The sequence below is a fragment of the Platalea leucorodia genome, assembly GCF_965183815.1.
Source record: "Platalea leucorodia genome assembly, chromosome: 5".
In the NCBI taxonomy this organism is placed as follows: Eukaryota; Metazoa; Chordata; class Aves; order Pelecaniformes; family Threskiornithidae; genus Platalea; species Platalea leucorodia.
The window spans coordinates 94,079,195-94,101,288 of NC_138827.1; the positions used below are offsets into that span (position 1 = coordinate 94,079,195).

General features: G+C 39.0%; 1 protein-coding gene across 1 annotated transcript in view; it reads right to left on the reverse strand.

Annotated features, from left to right (window-relative positions):
• NCKAP5 (NCK associated protein 5) overlaps nt 1-22,094 on the reverse strand; it is a gene marked incomplete at both ends in the record, with an annotated part of 383,473 nt that overhangs the window by 113,998 nt on the left and 247,381 nt on the right. Inside the window, one exon of the mRNA XM_082314721.1 lies at nt 16,218-16,367. Coding sequence (XP_082170847.1) covers nt 16,218-16,367 — 150 coding nt within the window. The remainder of the gene's footprint in view (nt 1-16,217; nt 16,368-22,094) is intronic.

Genomic DNA, 22,094 nt, shown 5'->3' on the forward strand with positions numbered 1-22,094 from the left:
ACTATCTAAGTACAGGAATATGCCACAAAGGCCTCAAGCTCATTTTCTTCAAAAGTTGAAATTCAAGAATTTAGCTATTCCTTTTAGCAAATTTAATTTACCATTTCAAATTTTGGCAGGTCACACTAAAATATTCAATTCAGGAATAGAATGTAATTTTAGAATCTAATTAATTTAAAAAATTGTGACTTATTTTTCCTTAAAAACTAAGATAAATTAGAAATGATAGTTGATGGAATTACATAGAAAACCTTGAAATTAACTACCAGGAAGGCAAGGATTACACATATGTATATACAGGATTTTTTTTTTTTAATTTCTAGAAATTCTGTCAAGAACAGTTCTTCTCAGTTAAACTGGCTTTCATATTTTTTTTTTAATATCATTGGAATGAACATGAAGTATAATTTCATAGGTCAATACAAAAAAATGGCCTTAATGCCATAACTGGTACTTCTACATTGCTCCATGCACCTGAGCTGAAGGGCTGTTAGTAAATGATAGTAAACAGCTCAAATATGGACCTAAATTTGGCACTAGCCTCAGGTAACACCAACACCAACCTCCTCCCCAGTCATCCACTCCCCTCCTCCGGGAAACCAAGCAACTGAGTATGATTGGGGTTGATGATAGAAGGAGAAGATTCAAAACTTTAATGCATTCCTGCTTTTTTGCCCATGTGTCTTTTAATGTATCATCAACAACACTATTAATTGCCTCCCATAACCAGTTATTTTGGCTATCACTGGAAGGTAAAACAACAGATGTTTTGCCCTGTCTTCAGAAAAGCAGATGCTGAATTTTTATCAAGAAATATTTTTTTTCCCAATTATTTATCCTAAGTTTCTTCATTTAGTAAAAAAAAAATAATATTATGAAATAAAGGGATTTAAACTGACAGCCTGGAAAACACTGATCCCATATGCTTAAATGTCACATTCACTGGATGTGTGATGGGAAACTCGTATCAGTTCCCTGTTATCCAATGATTCTTTAAGTGGGAAAATCTGATTTTTGCTTCTTCAAAGAAACATATATGACTTTTTATGAAATAGAAAAAAATATACAATTGTTTTTCCTTTTTAAAAATATCCCTTGAGCTTATTTTTATTTAATTTCTGAGAAAAAGAACTGCTTTTCTTTGTTATACTACGCAATAGATTTAAAGAATTACATGATGTTATAACTGATATTGTCACAAAATATTTTTAAACATAATAGAATATAAAATACATTATTTTCTTTCTCCTATGATGAATCATTTTACTCTATTCCTTTAAAGACTTGGAGTTAAAAGGTTTCCACCACAATAAGCTATTAATGTCAACTGTTTCACAATTCATAACATAAATTTATAACAAGTTTCTCTGTTTTTAACTACATGGGAGCATGGAGTTATTTCTAAAGGCAATGTTTCCTGCAATTTCACTTGCTTCATCAGAAGTCACCCGTAAGTCAACTGCCCCAGGTATTTCAAAATGAACTTCTTTTGATGGCTTCAGTTATTTCTCTCCCTTCCAGCTAAGGAGTTGCGAAGCAAAGCGAAGCAGAGCAGGTATTGGTGCACTGTATTACAAATAGGATCAAATGCCATATAACATGCAGCAATTGTTTCGTAGCCTATAGCTAACTTCTAATAACTGAATCACAAAACTACTGTTCATTTCTTGCTAACTGAAATAAAACTCTATTTGCAAACATCACCTTGTTTCTCCTGAAAGCTTTGAACATTTTTCTCTTTTGTTTTTATAGGCACAGTAAGTAGCAAACGATGCCCCTCGCTCCACGCAGCAATACACGGTAGGTTGATTTCTGCACTGACATTTGTTAAATTAAAAGTTGCGATTCATTTCATTTTTAATCTTTTAGAGTAGAATAGTAAATTTGCAGAGTAATTGTATTTTGCTCAAAAGAACAACAACCCAGACCCCAAATTCTGTCTCCTTTGAAAGCTTCAACAGTTTGGAGTTGCGTCTGTTTTTTCTGCCCTGGAGACTGTGCTCGCTTCAGAGAAGATGGATGTAGAGGGATGAGGGTCTCTTAGAAACTGTCTAATGTGGCAGTACCAGAATGTTATCCTAACTAGTCACATGGAATTTCTCCTGTTGTGCTGGCTGGCATCAGGTGCACCGACATTGGCTTTTTGACTTGGATGAGCAGTGACTGTCCTTCTCAAGTGATTTTTCTGATCATCGCGCTGACCAGGCTACAATTCACACTGCAGTATGGCCTTGGAGCCAATGGACTGGGTTTCATTTACATGAAATTGGAAGAGGAACTCCAACTGCTGCTGGGCTTAACTAGAGCTCAGCCCAAGTAAATTCCCCAAAATGTATGTAATGTGGATGTCAGGTCCCTAGCACAAACAGCTTGGCTCTAAGGATTTACTTAACCTTGCTCTTCAGCATATAAAATTTATCTCAGATTTTGTTCTTTGTATTTATATTTGTTGGTAAACTACATCCCTAGGAGGTCCAAGAAAAGCCTTAGATGACACACTTCGGGAGAATGTAGCAAACTGTAGAAGTTTTTTAAAAAACAAGCTTTGGATGACAATAACAGTCTCATATGGAACATACGTTAAGTCAAAGTTGATGGAATTCAGTGGTGCTCCAGGAAGAAGCTCAGGCATGAAAAGTGCAGCAGCAGCAGCCCAATAGTCTGGCTCTGATCTACATAATGAGCCAAATTCCCATCACACATAAGTAAGCACAACTCAAGTGCAGCCACCAGAACTGCACCTACCTTCACATGTCCAAATTTGATAACCAAATACACTAACACTAGCATCAAACATGAGGAAATGTTGCTGTTATCTTATTCCAAGCTGCCGTTCAAGAGCAGTATCAGTGATTAATTGATTGGCCTAAAGGGAAAATGCAGAGAAAAGAACAAAAATAAATCAATGTATGAAATACTATGCAATGTAATATATACCTAGGATCGATCACATTACTGCTCTGTCAGACTGGCCTGCAATTGGGAAATATTCCTGCCTGGCAGAGGTCACTAGCAGGGCAAATCAGTTGCTTAACAACATGCAAAGTTCTCACCTCTTATTTCTATTCAATTTCTCTGTGAAAAACACAGGTTTTGCCTCATACTAGCAAGTTCTTTTTCACAATGAACTAAGAATATCTGTTTTTACCCATCTAATCGGGTAAAATTTTGAATAGTTACCCTGGGGTCACTGTGAAGGACAAAATATTTGATAAAAAGAGTACAAAGAAGACCACCACTGGAATGGAAAAAAAAATATATTCTGCCACACCAAGAGGAGCCAAGGGGAAGACACAAGCTGTTTCCTTAGCAGTGAAATTGTGGCAACACTACGCCAAGCAGCTCTGCGAAGATCTGCTAAAGATGGCTCAGGTTGCTAATGCATTGTTCTGCTGGGGCTAATACCCTGGTTTTCAAGAAGAGTTAATTAGTTCAAATGAAAACTCTGCCACGCAGCTACGCTGCTTCTGCTACCTGAACCATCGTGCATGCAGGGCACTATATAAAAAATACTATATTGTTTATAAAGGTTGTAATGCGGCCTCTTTCTCTGTTTCACTCATCCTACCTTAATTTAATCAAATTAATGTATGTATGTATGTACGGAACAGCTATCTCTGCATGGCACTGGGGAGACACTACAATGTCTAACAAAACTGTTTTTGTGATGATACAGATCAGATTTAAGGTTACAGAGAGCACATTCATTGCTTGTCTAAGAAAAAGAATATTACAACTGCCATTATTCGTAATAGCAGTTAAAGTATAATGACATGAAATGCAATAAAGGACTGAAGGAAATTATTAAGGAGGAGGCAACAGGCTTTTTTCTGGCACATGTCTAAGGTCTAAAGAAGCAAACTCCACAAGGTTTAAAAGAAGAAAAAGAAGGAGCTATTAGGAGGCAAGTAAGGAGAAAATTTAGCTGTTCCAGCCATATGACCTCTTCACTGAAAAGCCTGTCTCCGCTAATTTCCAGCTTACCATAAACTGTTAAGAGAAATGCTAATCAAATATTTCAGTTGAAGAGATGCAGTAAAAGAAAAGAAGATTTAGCTTCTTCCATCTAAACGCACAACAGTCTCACACAAGGCACAACCCTCAGACCCATTTCTTTAGCTGACCTGAAACTGTTGCTGCAATAACTTTACAGTTTACCAATTTGTAAGTACTCTTTTTCTTACAGTTTACCAAAAAGCTGAATTACAAACCTAGGTCTTACTTGCTTCCTCTTTTTAAAAGAACTTTTTCCTAAAGAACTTAAACACTAAGACCCAGAGCATTTCAAATCAGAAGGATTATTCTGGAGGAACAGACCATTTGGCTGATTGAAGACAACAAGACTTATTAAAGGGAAACAGCTGTAATTACTAATTGAGCGTTTCTCTTCTCTTAAATAATTTCCAAGCCTTGGCTTTGTATGAGGACATACTAACCAGAAGAGGAATAGGAAAATGCATGAATCACAAAGATGAATGAGCACTGTCACCACATGTGATGGAAGGCTAGCAGTTATCACAGGTATTCCTGTGGGAAGGGAAGAAACTCTGCCCTCTAGATGGCATTATGCGCCTGTATATCCCAGATGCAACTGGAGAGCCCTGCCAGGCAATCTTAATCATTTCTCCACCTGCATGGGAAACACGGGCACATATGTCAAAAAGATAAGATGGCAGTTCTTGGTCTCAATGGGAAGGTGACAGCTGCATGCTGCTAAACAGCAGAACAGAGGCTGTCCTGGGGCAGAGTCCCTGGTTTAGCTGTTTGATGGGGGAAGCAGAGGAAAGGTGCTCAACCTGGGATGAGACAGAATGGAGGATCTCCCTGACCCCACATGGAGAAAGGCAACTTACAACTGGCAGTGATGAGCAATATATGAAAACATGTAATAATAAAAAAAAACTGGGAAAAAAAAGATTGTCCCTACGAAAAAACAAACCTCTCCTTCTACTTGGCATTTAATAGTACTGCAGATCTTATCCAGACAAATGTACATTAAAACATGTATGTATGCATGTAAGTATACATGCCCACACATATAAGGTTATATTGTACCCATGTATAGCTGTTTTGATGAAACACTGAAATGAAATAATTAGTTAGTGAGTAATCAGGTATCTACGGAACCATCAGTGAAAATCAGAGTCATGCATAATGAACCAAAGTCAGACTATTCCACATTTGATTTATCTATTCTCTTTATATATTTATAACTAATCTTAAAATCTGTGCTTGTCACCATGACAGATTAAGCAGACTTAAAAATAATCGTTTGAGTATTTTCTGCTGTGGACTATTAAAGTGGCTGCATAATAAAGCCAGTGAATATTGAATTTCATGACTATGTTAATCATACAGATTTCACACGTGTAGTTAAACATATGGCCAACACAGGAGCCAAGACCCTTATATGCTAGAAGTCAGCACAGCTCCAGTAATTCTAATAATATGAGTGTAACTATACCTGCCCAGAATCCCAGCTACAATTTCCAAGTCTGTATTTCTACAAGACGAACAAAAAGGAAATCACTATCGAATTAAGAAAAAGTGCACCACCATGCAGACCTCATTACTGTTTCATCATTTTCCAAGGCCAGTAAAGAGAAATGAAAACAGAGAAGTTATTTTGCTATGTAAGAGTTGTAAAGGATTCAGCTCTAGCAGCTGAGGTAAATTAACTGGGATTTCCTATGCAGCCAGGGGAGAATATCCACGGAATACCAGGATTTTCTTAATAATGTTAGTTTGACATGAACTGCAGCTGTTTATTTAGTTTATGAACTATACAACTGTCATTACTGTCAGCCAAATTGCATGCATTATTATGTAAATTAAAAATATAAGGCGTGATTCTAAAATCTCTGTCACATAGAATCTTTCCTCTGAAAGAAGTGCCACTGTGAGCAATGAGAAGGCTCACGGAAAGTGCTGGTGTAGAACCGGGCCCGGAACGCATACCTGATAGAAACTATTTAAAAAAACTGCCGAGTCTCACTCTGCAATGATAGATGTGTTGGGATAAACAGAGTCACCTAGATCTATAACATAGTGTTGGAAAATCTCATTTCATTCAGCGGGGAGAGTGAATTTTCAATTGTACCACATGCCTGATTGCTAAAAAAGGTAAGTTACATTATCTACTGATTACGTGCAAGAAGGCACTATACATGGAGAGAAGGGCACTGAAAAACTATCATTATTTAAATTATAAAAGTCAGACTGAAAGATCAGATTCCTTCACAGCAACCTAGCAAGGACTCTTTGCAGAACACGGTTAACATTTATTTCAATAGAGAAAATCTGACAGCTTTAATAAAACCAAGACGATTTTCCTTGACTTCTGTGACTTACCTTTTCTTCACTGACTACACCTATTTCTCAGACCTTCTGGCACCAAATCATTATTCTTGTAGCCATATTCAATACTTTGAACTATTTAAAGAGCATTTGTTATCTCGGCCAAGTCAGTACCATTGTGGTACATAACTGTGAGAAAAGAGCCATTGTACTGGAATTTGGAATATCACAGAAAAAAATGCATTTATAATCTGCTTTTACAATAAATACATGCAATTACATTTGGTTGTACTAAAATGAACATTAAATGCTTATCGATGTTCTCCTTACTTTTTCGTAAAAATTCCAGAGCTCAATATCTTGAGGATCCTATAGTTTGCTTATAATTTTCACAACTGCACACACCATAATTTAGGCAAAAAATCAACACTACAGGTAAATTAAAGGATCTTCTAAACAGTATCCTGACTAAAATATTAATGTGAATTAAAAATTACATGTAAGAAATGTTTCTTTCACCTAGAAGATGCTGGATTCACTGCCCTGGAAAAGGATATTTTATGTCATTCTACCTTGAGAAGGTACAAATCAGGAACGGTGTAAGTTACTCACTCTGCTTTTCCAAGGTGCCTTGTACCTCGCTTGGATAGATGGATGTGTGCAAGAAGAGCACTGAAATATCTGATGCTAGAAAGCTAGTAACTTTCATTAAAACCTAAAATGACTGCATGAGCAGGCCAAAGGAGAAAAATTCTGATACGCAGCAAAATTCCCTTTGTACAAGTAGTTGATGGGGTATGACATGATGTCACCCTTAAAACAATTAAGCACAATTTTAAAACTTAACAGAATAGGAAGACTAGTCTGAGCATATTCTGTCGAGCACTTTGCTGAACTAGCAAATTTCGACACATTACTGCTTCCTGGGTATCTCACAGTAGAAAGCAGAGAGTCGATCTGAAAGTTTTTACCTTTTCAACATGTGCCAAAAACTCAGAAGTTTTGCATGTTGTGACCCAAAACATTTAACTTCTGAACCACTGCTGTGGTGCTTCATAGGAGATGCAGTTAAATATTCTTTCTTTTCCCTAGACTTAGTTAGAAAAGAAAACAATACCATCTGTTACTCAGACTAAAATTTCCAGGAGGCACCACGGTTGATTTTAGAAACTAAGTATTTTAAGATTTCATTGGACCAAATAGTCAGAAAAATGCAGATATGCATGGCTTCCTCCATGCCTCTTCCACCAGTCATGGAGGCAATGACTTAACGTACAGACTTATTTATATTAAGGCACTCTCCCATTTCAGGAGATGGAACTGTTTGGTGGAACAGCGGATCAGCAGTCTCTCTCTAATGATAGCAGCAAATGGCTACAGCAATGAAAAAGAGCGCAAATCTGAACAGCTCCTCCTACATCTGGTGGGTAGAGCTATTTTCAACATCCCTGTGTAAATTCATATCCCTACTAGATCATCTTGATTTTTGCACACCAGAAAAGAAATTGCCATGAATTTTGGCTGGCTTAGGAAGAAACGTCTAAAAGGAGAAAGAAAAAAAGAAAGTGCTTTTATATCCTCAATATTTTACATGTCTGCAAGAAGTACATGCTCTTCTCTTAATACTCATTACATACTAACTGAATTTAACTCTCTGCACAGAAGAGATTTCTATTAGTCTTCAAATTCTATATGAAGATATTATTTCTATTAACATCCCAACTGATAAGGTGCATCAAGCACTGAAAGCTGTTCAGCGTCTGTGCCAGCTACGGAGAACGCAGCTTCATGCTCTCGTGGACAGCATGTATGATGGATGGGAAGCCACAGTGGAAGATCTGAAGAGCAGGAGGGCACGAGCTGGCAGGAGGGAGGGTACAGAAGTCTGGGAGGGAGGTGCATTTAAAGACTGCAGCAGGAGTGGGTGAGGACAGATGGCAAAGAGGAAAGCACCCCAGAGCACAAAGGCAAGGAGAAACAGGTAGCAGCCATGAGATTTGCTTCTCAAAGACTAGGAACAACTGAGCCACTGAAGACCTAGAGTAGAAGAGTTCAAGCATCAAGGGATTATAGAATACATTCAGCTTGATACTACTTGTTTGGTTTTAATTTAAAATTTACTCAGTTATTGGGAAGCTAAAACGGTTTGCCAATACTATTACCAGCAAAGAGCTGGAATAAACTGGGCTCTTTTTGAAACCAGTGATGCAAGTCAATGCTGATTCATTATCAGCCACTGGATAAGTCTGGAAATAAGACTTTCCCTGCCTCATCGTCTGATCCCTTGCTATAAAAAAAAAAAGAGTTCTTAGGCACAGTTCAGAAAACTAATTATAAAAGTCTCCTACTGAAAAGATTTAAAAGTAAAATAATCCAATAATTAGGATTAAGTAGGTTGGCCTTTGGTGACTGATCAGCATAATGAATCTAGTTATGTGGATGGCCAAGGCACTGAGCTAAGAAGAGGCTTCTGGCTGAATCAGATTAAATGCATTGGCTGGAAGAAAACTGGTTGCTACAAATATTTAGAACATTGCTACAAAATATTTAGAAGTTTCATGATTTTTCTATGCATTTAAGTTACGTGATTCAAATTTCCTAGAAACCAAAGTGAAGCAGCTGACTTTCAAGAAAAAAAAAGTTTTTCCTCACAGTTCTTTTCAGAAACTTAGGCTCTTTGCCCCTGCATACTGTGTTTCTTTCCCTGGAAAATAATACAATTATTACTTTTCTTAACTTTTTATATTGTAGTACATGGAAAATAAGGAAAAAAAAAAAAAAAGAAAGGAAAATAATGTAAGAACAAAACAAAAACCACTGGCACCCCACTCAAAATAAAGTTATCTTCTTAATCCACTCAAAGGAAATATGTACCCTTCTCATATTTCTTTTTTATCTTTTTTATAGTTCATTGATATCATGTCTTTCTTCCTCTGCAGGGTAGTAAAAACATAATATAGGAAATACTTGACATACTTCCTCATTTATTTAATGGTGATGATACAAGGGAAATTACCCCTCTAATATATTCGAACATTTAGCTTATTATCCTGAGTGAGTTTTCTCCCAAAGCTCAATTTATTAAAACAAAACACATCTTTCTATGATGAACTGCAAAGGGCAAGAGGGCAAAATTCTATAATTAAAATTAGAGTGATTTTGTGACTCTTCCCTAGCAGATACTGCTTCTACTGCAGCTTAGTTTACTGAAACTTTCATTGAGTCTCACTCACCCGCAAGCAATGAGATTTTCACACATGAATTAGGCTTTTCATTTGATAACTTCAAGGTTACAATTTAATGCTACCCCAGTGGCTTGCTATTTGGTGAAAAATGCAAGGTTGTGAGCAGCCTTCAATTATCATTTTTTGAGGCCAATGGAACTCCTGCCTATTGCAGAACTTCTGGGAGGGAAGGGGGACACTCAGCAAACCAGGGGAACCACTTCCTTCTTGACAATTTTTGTTTTAATTTGAACGTAAATACTGCATTTTTAGCAAGGTGTTAGTTGTGCATCTTCATGGGCTAAGGTGGGAAAATCATCTCTTCTGAAGAGTGGAAACTACCCCCACATAACCAAAACTCATGAATTCCCCATAACAACGTGATGGGACACTGCTCATCTAACAGAGGGGAGTGGAATGGGACCGTATGTGGTCAAATGAAGCATGCACATACAGCCATGAAACGGAATAGGTGCTAGCAAAAATTTCGATGTGCTATCCTAAACACAGGCACTACTCATCCCATAAGAGATGGACATCTTGTCATAAGACAAGCATGGTGTGCCACATGATGCAGTCCACATGCTGACTCCTGCCATACAGATCATCTCACAAGCCTCACAGGAGGCAGAACACCTGCACTCTGCTTATGGGCAAGACTTCTAGTGATCTCTGGGAGGAAGGGCTGTGGGCTTTTCAGAAATGCAGGTAAGAAGTCAACTCTGTATCTACCTTCATAGGGGAACCAGCACAGAGAGAGGGTTGGAGTGAGTAGGGGCAATTCAGATTCTTTTCTCCTGCAGAGTGTATCTAGGATCTACAGTTTAGATGTTCTTTAAATGTGGTAACTCAGCATCTAAGAGCTGGATAGACACATCTAAACTCGAAACCTTAATTCCGCCTCTTCTATGATCTGTTTTCCTCTTTGCTTCCTGTGTAAAACATGTTACCCTACCAGACTAAACCAGGGCATTACGGCCCTCTCCTCTGAGTCGTTTCCAGTTCCATTTCTTTGAGTCTAAGTATAAGAATACGTTCAGATGGAAGAAGCCAGAGGAAACCAACCAGCTTCCCAAGGTATTTGACTGCATGCCACATTCCAGCTCTTTACTGGTCTACAGACGTGTACCAAGGCACAAAGAGATGAAACAGACTGTACAGGATGCAGGAAAACTGCAGCTGAGGTGGGAACTGAATCCAGTCTTCTTGAATCTTCATCCAGTATCTGCTCACACTCCTCTTTCTTTTTGAGGACTTGAGAGCACATGCAGCGTGTGAACAGACATAACACCGCAAAAAAAAACTTGTGTATCTTACAGAATCCCTTTTTTTTAATTGGCAAAGCAGAGGATCATCCAAAACAACCTTCATTAAGTACTCTTTGGTCATTTAGTTCGGAGCAATCACAGTCAGCCTACTTTCTTCATAATCAACCAAAAGCAAATACTTTCTAAGAAAGTTGCGCTACTGCAGTTGCAAAGAAGGAAGTCCGGAAGAGCTGGAACATTTCGTACAGTTAAACAGAGTTAATTCATACTGAATTATCCTCACCGCATAAATGTCTGTGCAAATGACAGACTTTAATAAGCCTTCAAAGCTGACACAGTATTTATCACTGATTAAATTTTTAAAATCAAAGTAACTATGGCTTTTACAGACATGTTTAGATTAAGACTGACACTAACTCAGTATATCAGTTTAATTCACTTGCAATTATGCAGGTGCTCGGGCGGCCTGTATTTCAGTCATTTAAGGCTAAACTAAGGCAGAGAGCTCATAGCTCCATATTTGATAACGAAGCCCTGGAACAGTCTTCAGGCCTTTACAGGCACTGTTTTTCAAATCTAGAATATTCTCAAAGCTTTCCTCTGTGCACTGTGACCATGTAAACTGTTCTTGCTGGAAACACGAACTAGTATACAATCTTTCAATGAGACTCCATATAATACCTAACATACCCAGGAGGGCAAATTAAGGTTTTGTGAAAAATTTCCAACTTAATGCACATGAATTTGGAAATATAACATTATTGTTTTACTGGAATTGTGTATATACCTACATATACCTGAAATTGCTGTATGGGGGTTGATGCATGTCCAGAATAAATTATATTTTTTCTACATTTCTGGCTACCATTTAAAAAAAAAAAATCGGAATTCTTCTGGTGATGAAAGCAGGTGAAAAAAATGAAACTCCACCAAGGAGTTGATATGTTATTCATTGTATTTCATTAATATTTCATTTTTTGCAGCACTCCAAATGCACAGAGAAGTTATCAGAGAATTTTTTTTTGCTTTGTAAGAGTTAGAAGGCATTTGATCATAACTGCTGAGGTAAATTAAAGTGGCATTTCAAGAGCAGCCAACTAAAAATGCTGAAGGCACAAAGGAATTTTGATATCCAGGAAATCACAATTAATTTCAACTACATAAAATAGGATACAAGATGGTATGAACCGTTTGTTATTTGTCATCTGTTTCATTTGATTAGAAACGTATGGTATTTATCAGTCGGTAGAGTGGAAATAGAATTTGCTGTAAATGATAAAGGATGTAAAAGGATTATAGGTAAAAGGAGCAATGGGAGAATACGTATATATATTTCTTATCAAAGTATATGATAGCTTTCACTTGGGCTGACTACAAAGACACTTCATTATACTGATTTGTATTGTTCAGTGAGAAAATTTCGAGGTTAAACAGAAGATAATAAAACCTAAAAAGTATTACAGAAATTTATTTGGCAATACATTTGACAGCACCCAAGTATAAGAAAAAAAAAAAAGAAATGTTAAACACAACTCCACTGATATGGAAGCCACTTAAAGAACGTTTTCTGTGAAAATGAAGCCTCATCCCTTTTCTCACACTTAGATTTGATAATTTGCTGGTCCATATCCAACAGTTGAAGGTGACTACAGTTTTCCTCACATTGCCAGAAATTCCTGAAGAAAACCACCACTCACCTCATATCTACCATGCCAGTACTCCAGGAAGGGCAGAAACAATTTATTTTATGTATGGAGCAAGAATGTTTTTCCCATACGGATATTCAAAAGAAAAGAAATTAAATAATCTATTACATTGTGTATGTACGGGCTACTACCATTTATCCCTGTGCTGGTGGATAGCTTTTCTCTTTTGGTATTTCATTCACTTGAAACTTAGCTCGGACTTACCCAGCTTTTTTTGTTTTAATGTGACCAATCAAGAGAAGTTATTAACCAGAAAAAAACTTATCTGCTGAATCTAAACTTTTATACAATAAAAACATTACACCACTTGCTCTAGCTTTTCCCTAGATGTACACTGTAACATACATTTATATACACGTATGTACATACATACATATGGTCCGTCATTTCAAGAGAAGCTCACATTAGCAACAAGACAATGATTAAAGGCAGGAAGGAAGGACGGAATAATTTTATAATGCTCTAACAGACTAGGCTACATCTTGTCATGAGCTACACTTGAGTAACAAGCAAACTAACATGAAGAGATATTAAAAGATTTCTTAAAAGTGCTGATATTCATGAAATTATATTAATAGGCATTAATGGATTAGGTCCCACATTTTGACTATACTTTTACCAGGTTCTGTTTATAGGCAGTCTTCAGCTTCTACAGTGCACAGATGGAGGACCAACTTTTCCAAGTACTTTATTAGCCTTGCTGATTTTATTAATTGTGTACAATACAGCAACATCTAATCATGTAAAGTAAGATTAAAGATTCTGACACCCACAGCACAGGAATTAACAAACAGCAATTTTTCGTTCCTTTCTATATAGACTAATAAAATAGTTAGAATAATTACTCTGCAAATAGTAAAGGATTAGAGCTGCTAATTGCATATAACTTTAAAAAAGTATGTCTCTTAATTAATAAACCATAGAGTCTTTGACATTACAATTTATATTCTTCAAGAGAAAAATCAAGTACAAGAATATATAACAGTAAACAACACACAATTAACAACACTTTGTTTTAATTATCTTGGGCCACAATTAATGTTGGCCCTGCAGTTCATCTTTCTACTTTGCTAGCTCCTTAGACTATTTATGTAGATTAATTCTTGAAATATTGGCATTCCTTATTACGTGTCTTTGAACAAGCCACTGCACAATACTGACATCAGTGAGGAGACCTATTCACTGACTTTCCAGAACTAGATTCTGTCTGTCCATAACGTTACGTTATGTATCTGGGCAATTTGCCACAACTGATAAAGGTTGTGACATTACGGAACAATTTCCTATCAACTGAGGACATAAAGAACTGCAACTGTCATGCAGACTGATTAATAACAAGGCGAAGCAAACACAAATCTTGCATATTGGGAAATAATAGACCACAAGGAACCTACAGTCATTCTCTATCGACAGATAAAGCAAGACTATAGTAAACCGTACTTTTATCAGAGTTTTATGGGCCTTAAAAATGTAATATCATGTGTTTTTTTTCCCAGGGCAAAATTAGAGTTAATTAATATTAAATGTGTTTATTTTACAAACAGCTTAAGATTTTAAAGTAAAGAAAAATTGAGGAGACTGCCTATACCTTTCAGATTTCAGATTCTGTATTTAGATCCAAACATGATTATAACTGTTCATGTTTTACTTTTAACAAAGTCCTCAAGAACAAAATTCCAGAGTTTGCATTTGATCAGAACACAACTCAAAATAAAAATTATGCTGCAAAAGAGCCTTCATATACTTAACTGAAAATGTATAGGCCCAATGATGAAGTCTTTGTTTACCGAGAACCTGCATATGAAAATGCCACTAAGATCGTTCTAAGGCATTCATTTATCCACACATATAACACTACATAGATACTTGAACAGAAGAGAACAGAGGAAACACTTTATAAGTTAAAAATATGCCTCTGTACTAATTCAAAATTATATTAAAATACGCACAGTCTTATTTTTTTATACACATTGAAACCCATACTTCTATCAAGGAGCACAAAATAAGTTCATATATATATATAGTGGTCACAGTCTTACCTGCACCTTGTGCATAGTTGCCTAACAAAACTTTAAAACTTTTCTTCTAGTTAGGCATTACCACAAGGTGCACTATTTTGCACATCCTAATTTTCCAGAAATGCACTCAAAATGTAGAGTGTGCAGTTCTCCATGTGGTCTACAAGGAAGTAGATTTTCCACAATCTAGCAGTAAAAAGACCTGAGCTCTCTCAAGCAATCAGTCCAGCAATTAAAAGTTGAGCAATAAACTACAATGAAGCAACACTGATTTTACGACAGTGGTTAAACCACCTATATTAGTCTTACAATATTAATAATTGAAACAAAATTAGTAAAAACAATTTTTATTATTAAATCATAGAATCATAGAAACGTTAAGGTTGGAAAAGACCCTTAAGATCATCGAGTCCAACTGTTAACCCAGCACTGCCAAGTCCACCACTAAACCATGTCCTCAAGCACCACGTCTACACGGCTTTTAAATACCTCCAGGGATGGAGACTCAACCACTGCCCTGGGCAGCCTGTGCCAGTGCCTGACAGCCCTTTCGGTGACGAAGTTTTTCCAAATATCCAACCTAAACTTCCTCTGCTGCAACTTGAGGCCATTTCCTCTCATCCTATCACTTGTTACTTGGGAGAAGAGACCAACACCAACCTCACTACAGCCTCCTTTCAGGTAGTTGTAGAGAGCGATAAGGTCTCCCCTCAGCCTCCTCTTCTCCAGGCTAAACAACCCCAGCTCCCTCAGCCGCTCCTCATAAGACTTGTGCTCCAGACCCTTCACCGGCTTCGTTGCCCTTCTCTGGACACGCTCCAGCACCCCCATGTCCTTCTTGGAGTGAGGGGCCCAAAACCAAACACAGGACTCGAGGTGCAGCCTCACCAGTGCCAAGTACAGGGGCACTATCACCTCCCTGGTCCTGCTGGCCACACTATTCCTGATACAAGCCACGATGCCATTGGCCTTCTTGGCCACCTGAGCACACTGCTGGCTCATGTTCAGGCGGCTGTCAACCAACACCCCCAGGTCCTTTTCTGCCAGGCAGCTCTCCAGCCACTCCTCCCCAAGCCTGTAGCACTGCCTGGGGTTGTTGGGACCCAAGTGCAGGACCCGGCACTGAGCCTTGGTGAATCTCATGCAGTTGGCCCCGGCCCATGGATCCAGCCTGTCCAGGTCCCTCTGCAGGGCCTTCCTGCCCTCCTGCAGATCGACACTCCCACCCAACTTGGTGTCATCTGCAAACTTACTGAGGGTGCACTCGATCCCCTCATCCAGATCATCAGTGAAGATATTGAACAGGACCGGCCCCAGTACTGAGCCCTGGGGAACACCACTCGTGACCAGCTGCCAACTGGATTTGACTCCATTCACCACCACTCTCTGGGCTCAGCCATCCAGCCAGTTTTTAACCCAGCGCAGAGTGCACTTATCCAAGCCATGTTCTCAACTGAATTAAAATAATGTATGAAGTTCTTTTTACAGATATCTGATGCTTAACATTAGAGAGGGATCCTTTCAGTGGTTCTAAGACTAAGTTCCTTGTTCATCCTTGGTAAATGAATCATAAAAAAATACCCCATAACACGAGTACAGGTGAACTGTGAAAGATTAGATTTATGCTACAGGGTGATTCAGTGCCCACAAATGAGTAAGGCAGGGGATAGGGTGGTCTTTTATGTGTGAAACGATTGTACTTACCTCCAGAGCTTTCAAACGCTCCAATAGCAATTTTGTCTTTTCTTTTTCCTCTTCAGTGCTGCTGCTTTCACTTCTTGAATCTTCATCTGCTGTTGTGTGAGTTTTTTCCATGCCTTCTTTACATTTCCTAGTGTCTTCTGACAGCTTTTCCTGAAATGATTTTTTAAAATGTCATTACTCACAGGTGGAAATGAAGTTAACTATGCAAATATCTTCAAATCTCCCTTGTATATGAATGAAAAAAAGACAGAGCAAGTTCCTAGTTACGTGATTACAGTACTAAATAATTGGAGTCATGACGGGTCTATGAAACGTGCTGCCATGCCAATTCTGCAAAAGTGTATGCACAACTTAACTGCTACATCTGCTTAAGATTTTTAAAAAGTGGAACTCATCATCTTTTTAATAAAATAACTTCAATTTTCTTCTTTAAAAGTTGCAATGAAAATTGAGCATACCAGCTTTCAATGGAAGTATTATGCCACCGAGATATAAAGCAGTTTATTGAGCAAAAGCTAACATATGTTCACTCCTAATGTATTTCACCTTTCTTCATCTAGAGCTAATATTTGAATTACTAAATAATGGGCTGAGAACCAAGCTACCCTCTGAATACTGATTTCAGATCCACACTAATATATAACTGGAGAGAATCAAACTGACAGCAAAATTTTCAGAAGTGCCCCAGTCTATTACGAGTCAGTCAGATTGGGTTATTATTAGCTGCTGCTGCTGAGTGGACTATGGCTGCTGAGTTTTACAAGAGGTCTATAAAAATCATAGGATTGAGCAGTGAATCCTACTAACTCCATTAATTATGTGTCCAAGTTCTGTGTTGAGAGAGAGAATGAGGCAGAACAAGCAAAACATCGGGACTGCAAGCAGGCAATGTAAAATATTGCCCAAAACGACAAGGCAAGCATAAGGGGAAAAAAGAGAACTACACAGATGTACAGAGTGAATTATCATCTGAGTGGAACACAAAGTGGACAGTCTCTACCTTGTAAACCATGGTCTCTAACTGTATAAGCAGATGCAGTGTGACAACTAATGAGAAGATTAAGAATGGAAAATGTGAGGTAAATCAACATTAAATAATGGATGTCAACACAAATCTAGAGAAGTCCTTTAATGAGCATTTAGTTTTCTTTGTGTGCCTTTTTGATAATTCTTATACACAAAGGCACATACTTTCATGATCTTTGGGTTAGTCTATAAGTGAGATGTTATTTCCTGTAACTACTACAGAACACAAACTCCGCCTAAGCATAAAAATATGTATTTTCATGAAGAACTGATCCAGCTTGAATAACTCTGCAAATATAATTCTTCGAGAGTTAACAGCAAGACATTATCTTAATTAAAACCCATAAACACAACTGAATTAAAAATCAGCACTGTGAATCACATTTCTAACAATGTCTTTTTTAAATATTAACTAGCTTAGAAATTGACTATTACTATGTTAAAACTTTAATCAAGAATCAATTTTATAAGCTATGGGCTTAATCACTGAAAACTCTTACACAAACCATGAGGCACAGATCTCATTCTGAGCCTCAAAACATAGACGTCAAAGAGCCAATCCATCAGGTTTCCAGCTTTAATGCTATCCTGACCACAAAGGAACCATAAATATAGTAGTTGCTTTTTTTCTTTTCTTGCATGCTACTCACTGGTGCAACGACCAAGCATCTGTAAAAGAGCCACTAAACCATTTTCCCTTCAAGTTGCCCCGATGAGTGCATTGACATAAAACACTTCGATGAACTTCGGGGAAAAAATGGACGAAGGTATCTTTTTGATGTAATTCAAACACAAGCAATCATTTTTAGGAGGGAATGTGACATGAATTAGATTTTGCTAACAATGGAAGAAAATATAAGCATCTGCACAGGGACACCTTTCCTGCTCAAACTAGAGGGCAGCAATTTCAAAGGACAGGTAGAAGAAAGCATAGGTTAGGACATTTCCTCACAGAAAGGGGAGTAATGCAACTTCTCACAGAGTAAATCCCAGTCACCTGAAGAAGTAACCCATTCATCTTCTATTTACAAAATCTGATGAACTCTGCACACTAGTGGCATAACCAAGAATACACATCCTGTTTTACTATGATGGGCACTAGAATACCTCAAGATACTGACTACTGTTTGAGCGTCTACCCCTGCTTGAGTGTTTAAGTACAGCTCACATATTTTCAAAACTAGTTTATTACTGAGTAATAATAAACAAGTTTCAGTGTTTCAGGCATGAGCTAAAAAGGTCCCTGATATGTCACCTGGAAAAGCTGCAGAATAGAGGAAAACATTACTAACCTTAGAAATTGTGCTTAGGCATGCAATTTACTGAGGGTGCTGTCCCGTGACCTTAACCAGGTCTACTTGGGTGACATACAGAAAGGACAGAGTGGAAAATCCACACTCAAGAAAGCAAAGAAAACAGGTGCTTCTTAAATACCCTTTGTGCAAAGTCCAGTCAAGTAAGAGGGAGGACGACAAAGGCTTTTGGAACAACAGAATCCTCTTAAGAGTGAAAAATCTCTATAATATCAAAGGCAGCTGCCTGCTGGGAGGAGGCAAGAAGGGGCAGAGGGAGGGAGTTGCAAGAGGAAATGTGCATCTCCTGCATGATGTTGATCAAATCCTGCAGAAAGCTCTGGAGTGACCATGGTGAAGGTAGCAAACAATGGCGCAGAGCAGCTTATTCCTTTTTTTTCCTAGATTCCTATACTTCTTGTGTTACCTCGACTAAAGACTGTATTTTGAATCTTCTAGCCAGCCTCTGTTGGCATACCAGTCTCTGAGGCATACCTCACGTATTGCACAATTAAAGGCAAGCTGGGTTTTCAAGATGAATAGCAAAATACTCTCCAGGTCAGAAGTCCAGCAAAGGCAGAGTAAGTGCTATCCTGCTGATCAATACAGTTTCATTTCTGTGAAAAGGTAACAGATAGAAATGGTGGTCTGGAAGTAAGCTGGACAGGCAAAAAAAAAAGGGGGGGGGGGGCAAAAAAAGCAAAAACCCAGCTCTTGGTCTCCCCAGACCAGTAAGAGTTTAAGACACATGCCTGTACCACGAGAGGATGCAAACACAGCAGCCTGATGAGAATTCTACAGTAAAGGCTCATCTAATGCTCTGTGTCAACAAAGTGACAATAAAAATATTAAATATTCAACTTTTACTAAAAGGAAACTAGGATTATTCTGCTCGCTGTAAACCCGTTCCTACGGAAATTAATGAGAAACTTAAAATCAAGTCCCACATTGTGTAAGCTTCTCAAGCTGGTTTAAATTGTCATTGCTTTTCTGAAACCAACAGTATTTTGCAAATCTAAAATGACATCCTGCCCTGACCATTATTTCTAAGTATTCAGTTTGTTCTATAAATCAAACAAATAGTACAGTGATGATGAACCCTTTGATCAAACGCTATAGGCCCTATAGCCAATAGGAAACAACAGATGAAAACAGACCCTGCAGTCTGGAAATGGCAAGCTTTCTAGAACCAATGAGAAGATATAAATCACTGAAGACATTGATCTATGAAGCTGTACAATGCAGCAACCTGACTGAGACTTATCAGAAAGCTGGTTTTCAGTTAGATGAAGTAGGAAGGAGCAGTATAATACTCTCTTTCCACTAACAAATAAAAGTAACAACAATAAATTAAGAGAGCAGGAAATCCACCTGAAATTCCAAATGATAATTTACTGGAATTTGTGGAATACAAAAAAATGTAGAAGATAAACCAATCTTCTCCCTTCCACCCCCTTTCAGAATACTGAACAAGAAAGTGTTTTCACTGTTTATGAACAAAAGAAGTAACTATAGTAATAGAAAAGATCATATGGAAGCTTTCAAAAGATCAAGAGACCAAACTGAGAAATTACCTCTGTATTGGGTTTGCGAGGCAAGGGTTTGGTAGCGGGGGGGCTACAGGGGTGGCTTCTGAGAGAAGCTGCCAGAAGCTTCCCCTGTGCCCGACAGAGCCAATGCCAGCCGGCTCCAAGACGGACCCACCGCTGGCCGAGGCCGAGCCCATCAGTAATGGTGGTAGTGCCTCTGGGACAGCATAGTTAAGAAGGGGGGAAAAACCCTGCACAACTGCAGCAGGAGAGAGTGAGAATGTGTGAGAGGCAGAGCCCTGCAGACACCCAGGTCAGGGAAGAAGGAGGGGGAGGAGGTGCTCCAGGCGCCGGAGCAGAGATTCCCCTGCAGCCCCTGGAGAAGACCATGGCGAGGCAGGCTGTGCCCCTGCAGCCCATGGAGGTCCACGGTGCAGCAGATCTCCACCTGCAGCCCCGGGAGGACCCCACGCCGGAGCAGGGGGATGCCCGAAGGAGGCTGTGACCCCGTGGGAAGCCCACGCTGGAGCAGGCTCCTGGCAGGAGCTGTGGCCCCGTGGAGAGAGGAGCCCAGGCTGGAGCAGGTTTGCTGGCAGGGCTGGTGACCCCGCGGGGGACCCACACTGGAGCAGTTCCTGAAGGGCTGCGCCCCATGGGAGGGACCCACGTTGGAGCAGGGGCAGAGTGTGAGGAGTCCTCCCCTGGGCAGGAAGGAGCAGCAGAGACAGCGTGTGATGAACTGACCCCAACCCCCATTCCCCGTCCCCCTGCACCTCTCAAGGAGAGGAGGTAGAGAAATTGGGAGTGAAGTTAAGCCTGGGAAGAAGGGAGGGGTGGGGGGAAGGTGTTTTTAAGACTTGGTTTTATTTCTCATTATCCTACTCTGATTTGATTGGTAATAAATTAAATTAATTTTTTTCCCCAAGTCAAGGCTGTTTTGCCCGTGCCGGTAATTGATGAATGATCTCTCCCTGCCGTTATCTCGACCCATGAGCCTTTCGTCATGTTTTCTCTCCCCTGTCCAGTTGAGGTGGGGGAGTGACAGAGCGGCTTTGGTGGGCACCTGGCATCCAGCCAGGGTGAACCCACCACAACCTTCTTCATCCCAAGAAAGGCAAAAGGCTGCCAACCCTCTGGACACAGTGTTAGTCATTGGGATGCCTTTCCTCTAAGACTAGTCACCTTTTCAAGAAACAGAGAGTGTCAAAGGGACATGTAGCCAGCTATTTCTTAACCATTATTATTTCAGAAATTATTGTACTTTTAAAGTTTTAATCGTAGCACCATCAGTTGTCTCTTCTTTGCCCTTTCTTCTTTCTTAAGATGCTTTCTAGGAATTAGATGCACACACAAAAAGAAATGGAAAAAAAAAACAAACTTTAAAATATTTCAATTTGTAACTATGAAATTTCAAACCAAGAGTAGTAAGTGTCAGATGACACAAAGAAAAAAAAAAAAGGTAGCTAGCAAAAATCTACTCTAGATTTTCTTTTTTACAGTGAAAACCATGATTAGGCACTAATCGGAATAAGGGCTCTTCTCTGGTAGTAACAACAAATACATGATATGAAATGATCTTATAGTTCCCCAGGTAACTCATGTTCCAATTTGTCCTAATTTGAGATTTTACAATGCAGGAACTACCCAGCCAAGGAAGAAGCCTTTAAGAAAACAGAAACCATTAACACCATTAAGCAGCAGGTGGGCTTCCGCGGGAGGAGGCCAAACAGCACCAGCAGCAGGAAGGCACCTGCCACAGCTCTCGGCAATGGGAAACGCCAGGTCCTGCACCGGGGCAGAGAGAACCCCGTGCACCAGCAGAGGCTGGGAGCCAACGGCATCGGAAGGCATCTGTTGCAGGGAAGAGAGAAGATGAAGCCAGACTCTTCTTGGAAGTGGCACGATGAAAAGACCGGATACAATGGACACAGCTTGGAACATCAGAAATTGCAATCAGATTTTAGGAAAACTTTTTTTTTTTTTTTCTCCTGTGAGGGTGATCATATGGTCACTGGAACAGATTACCCAGG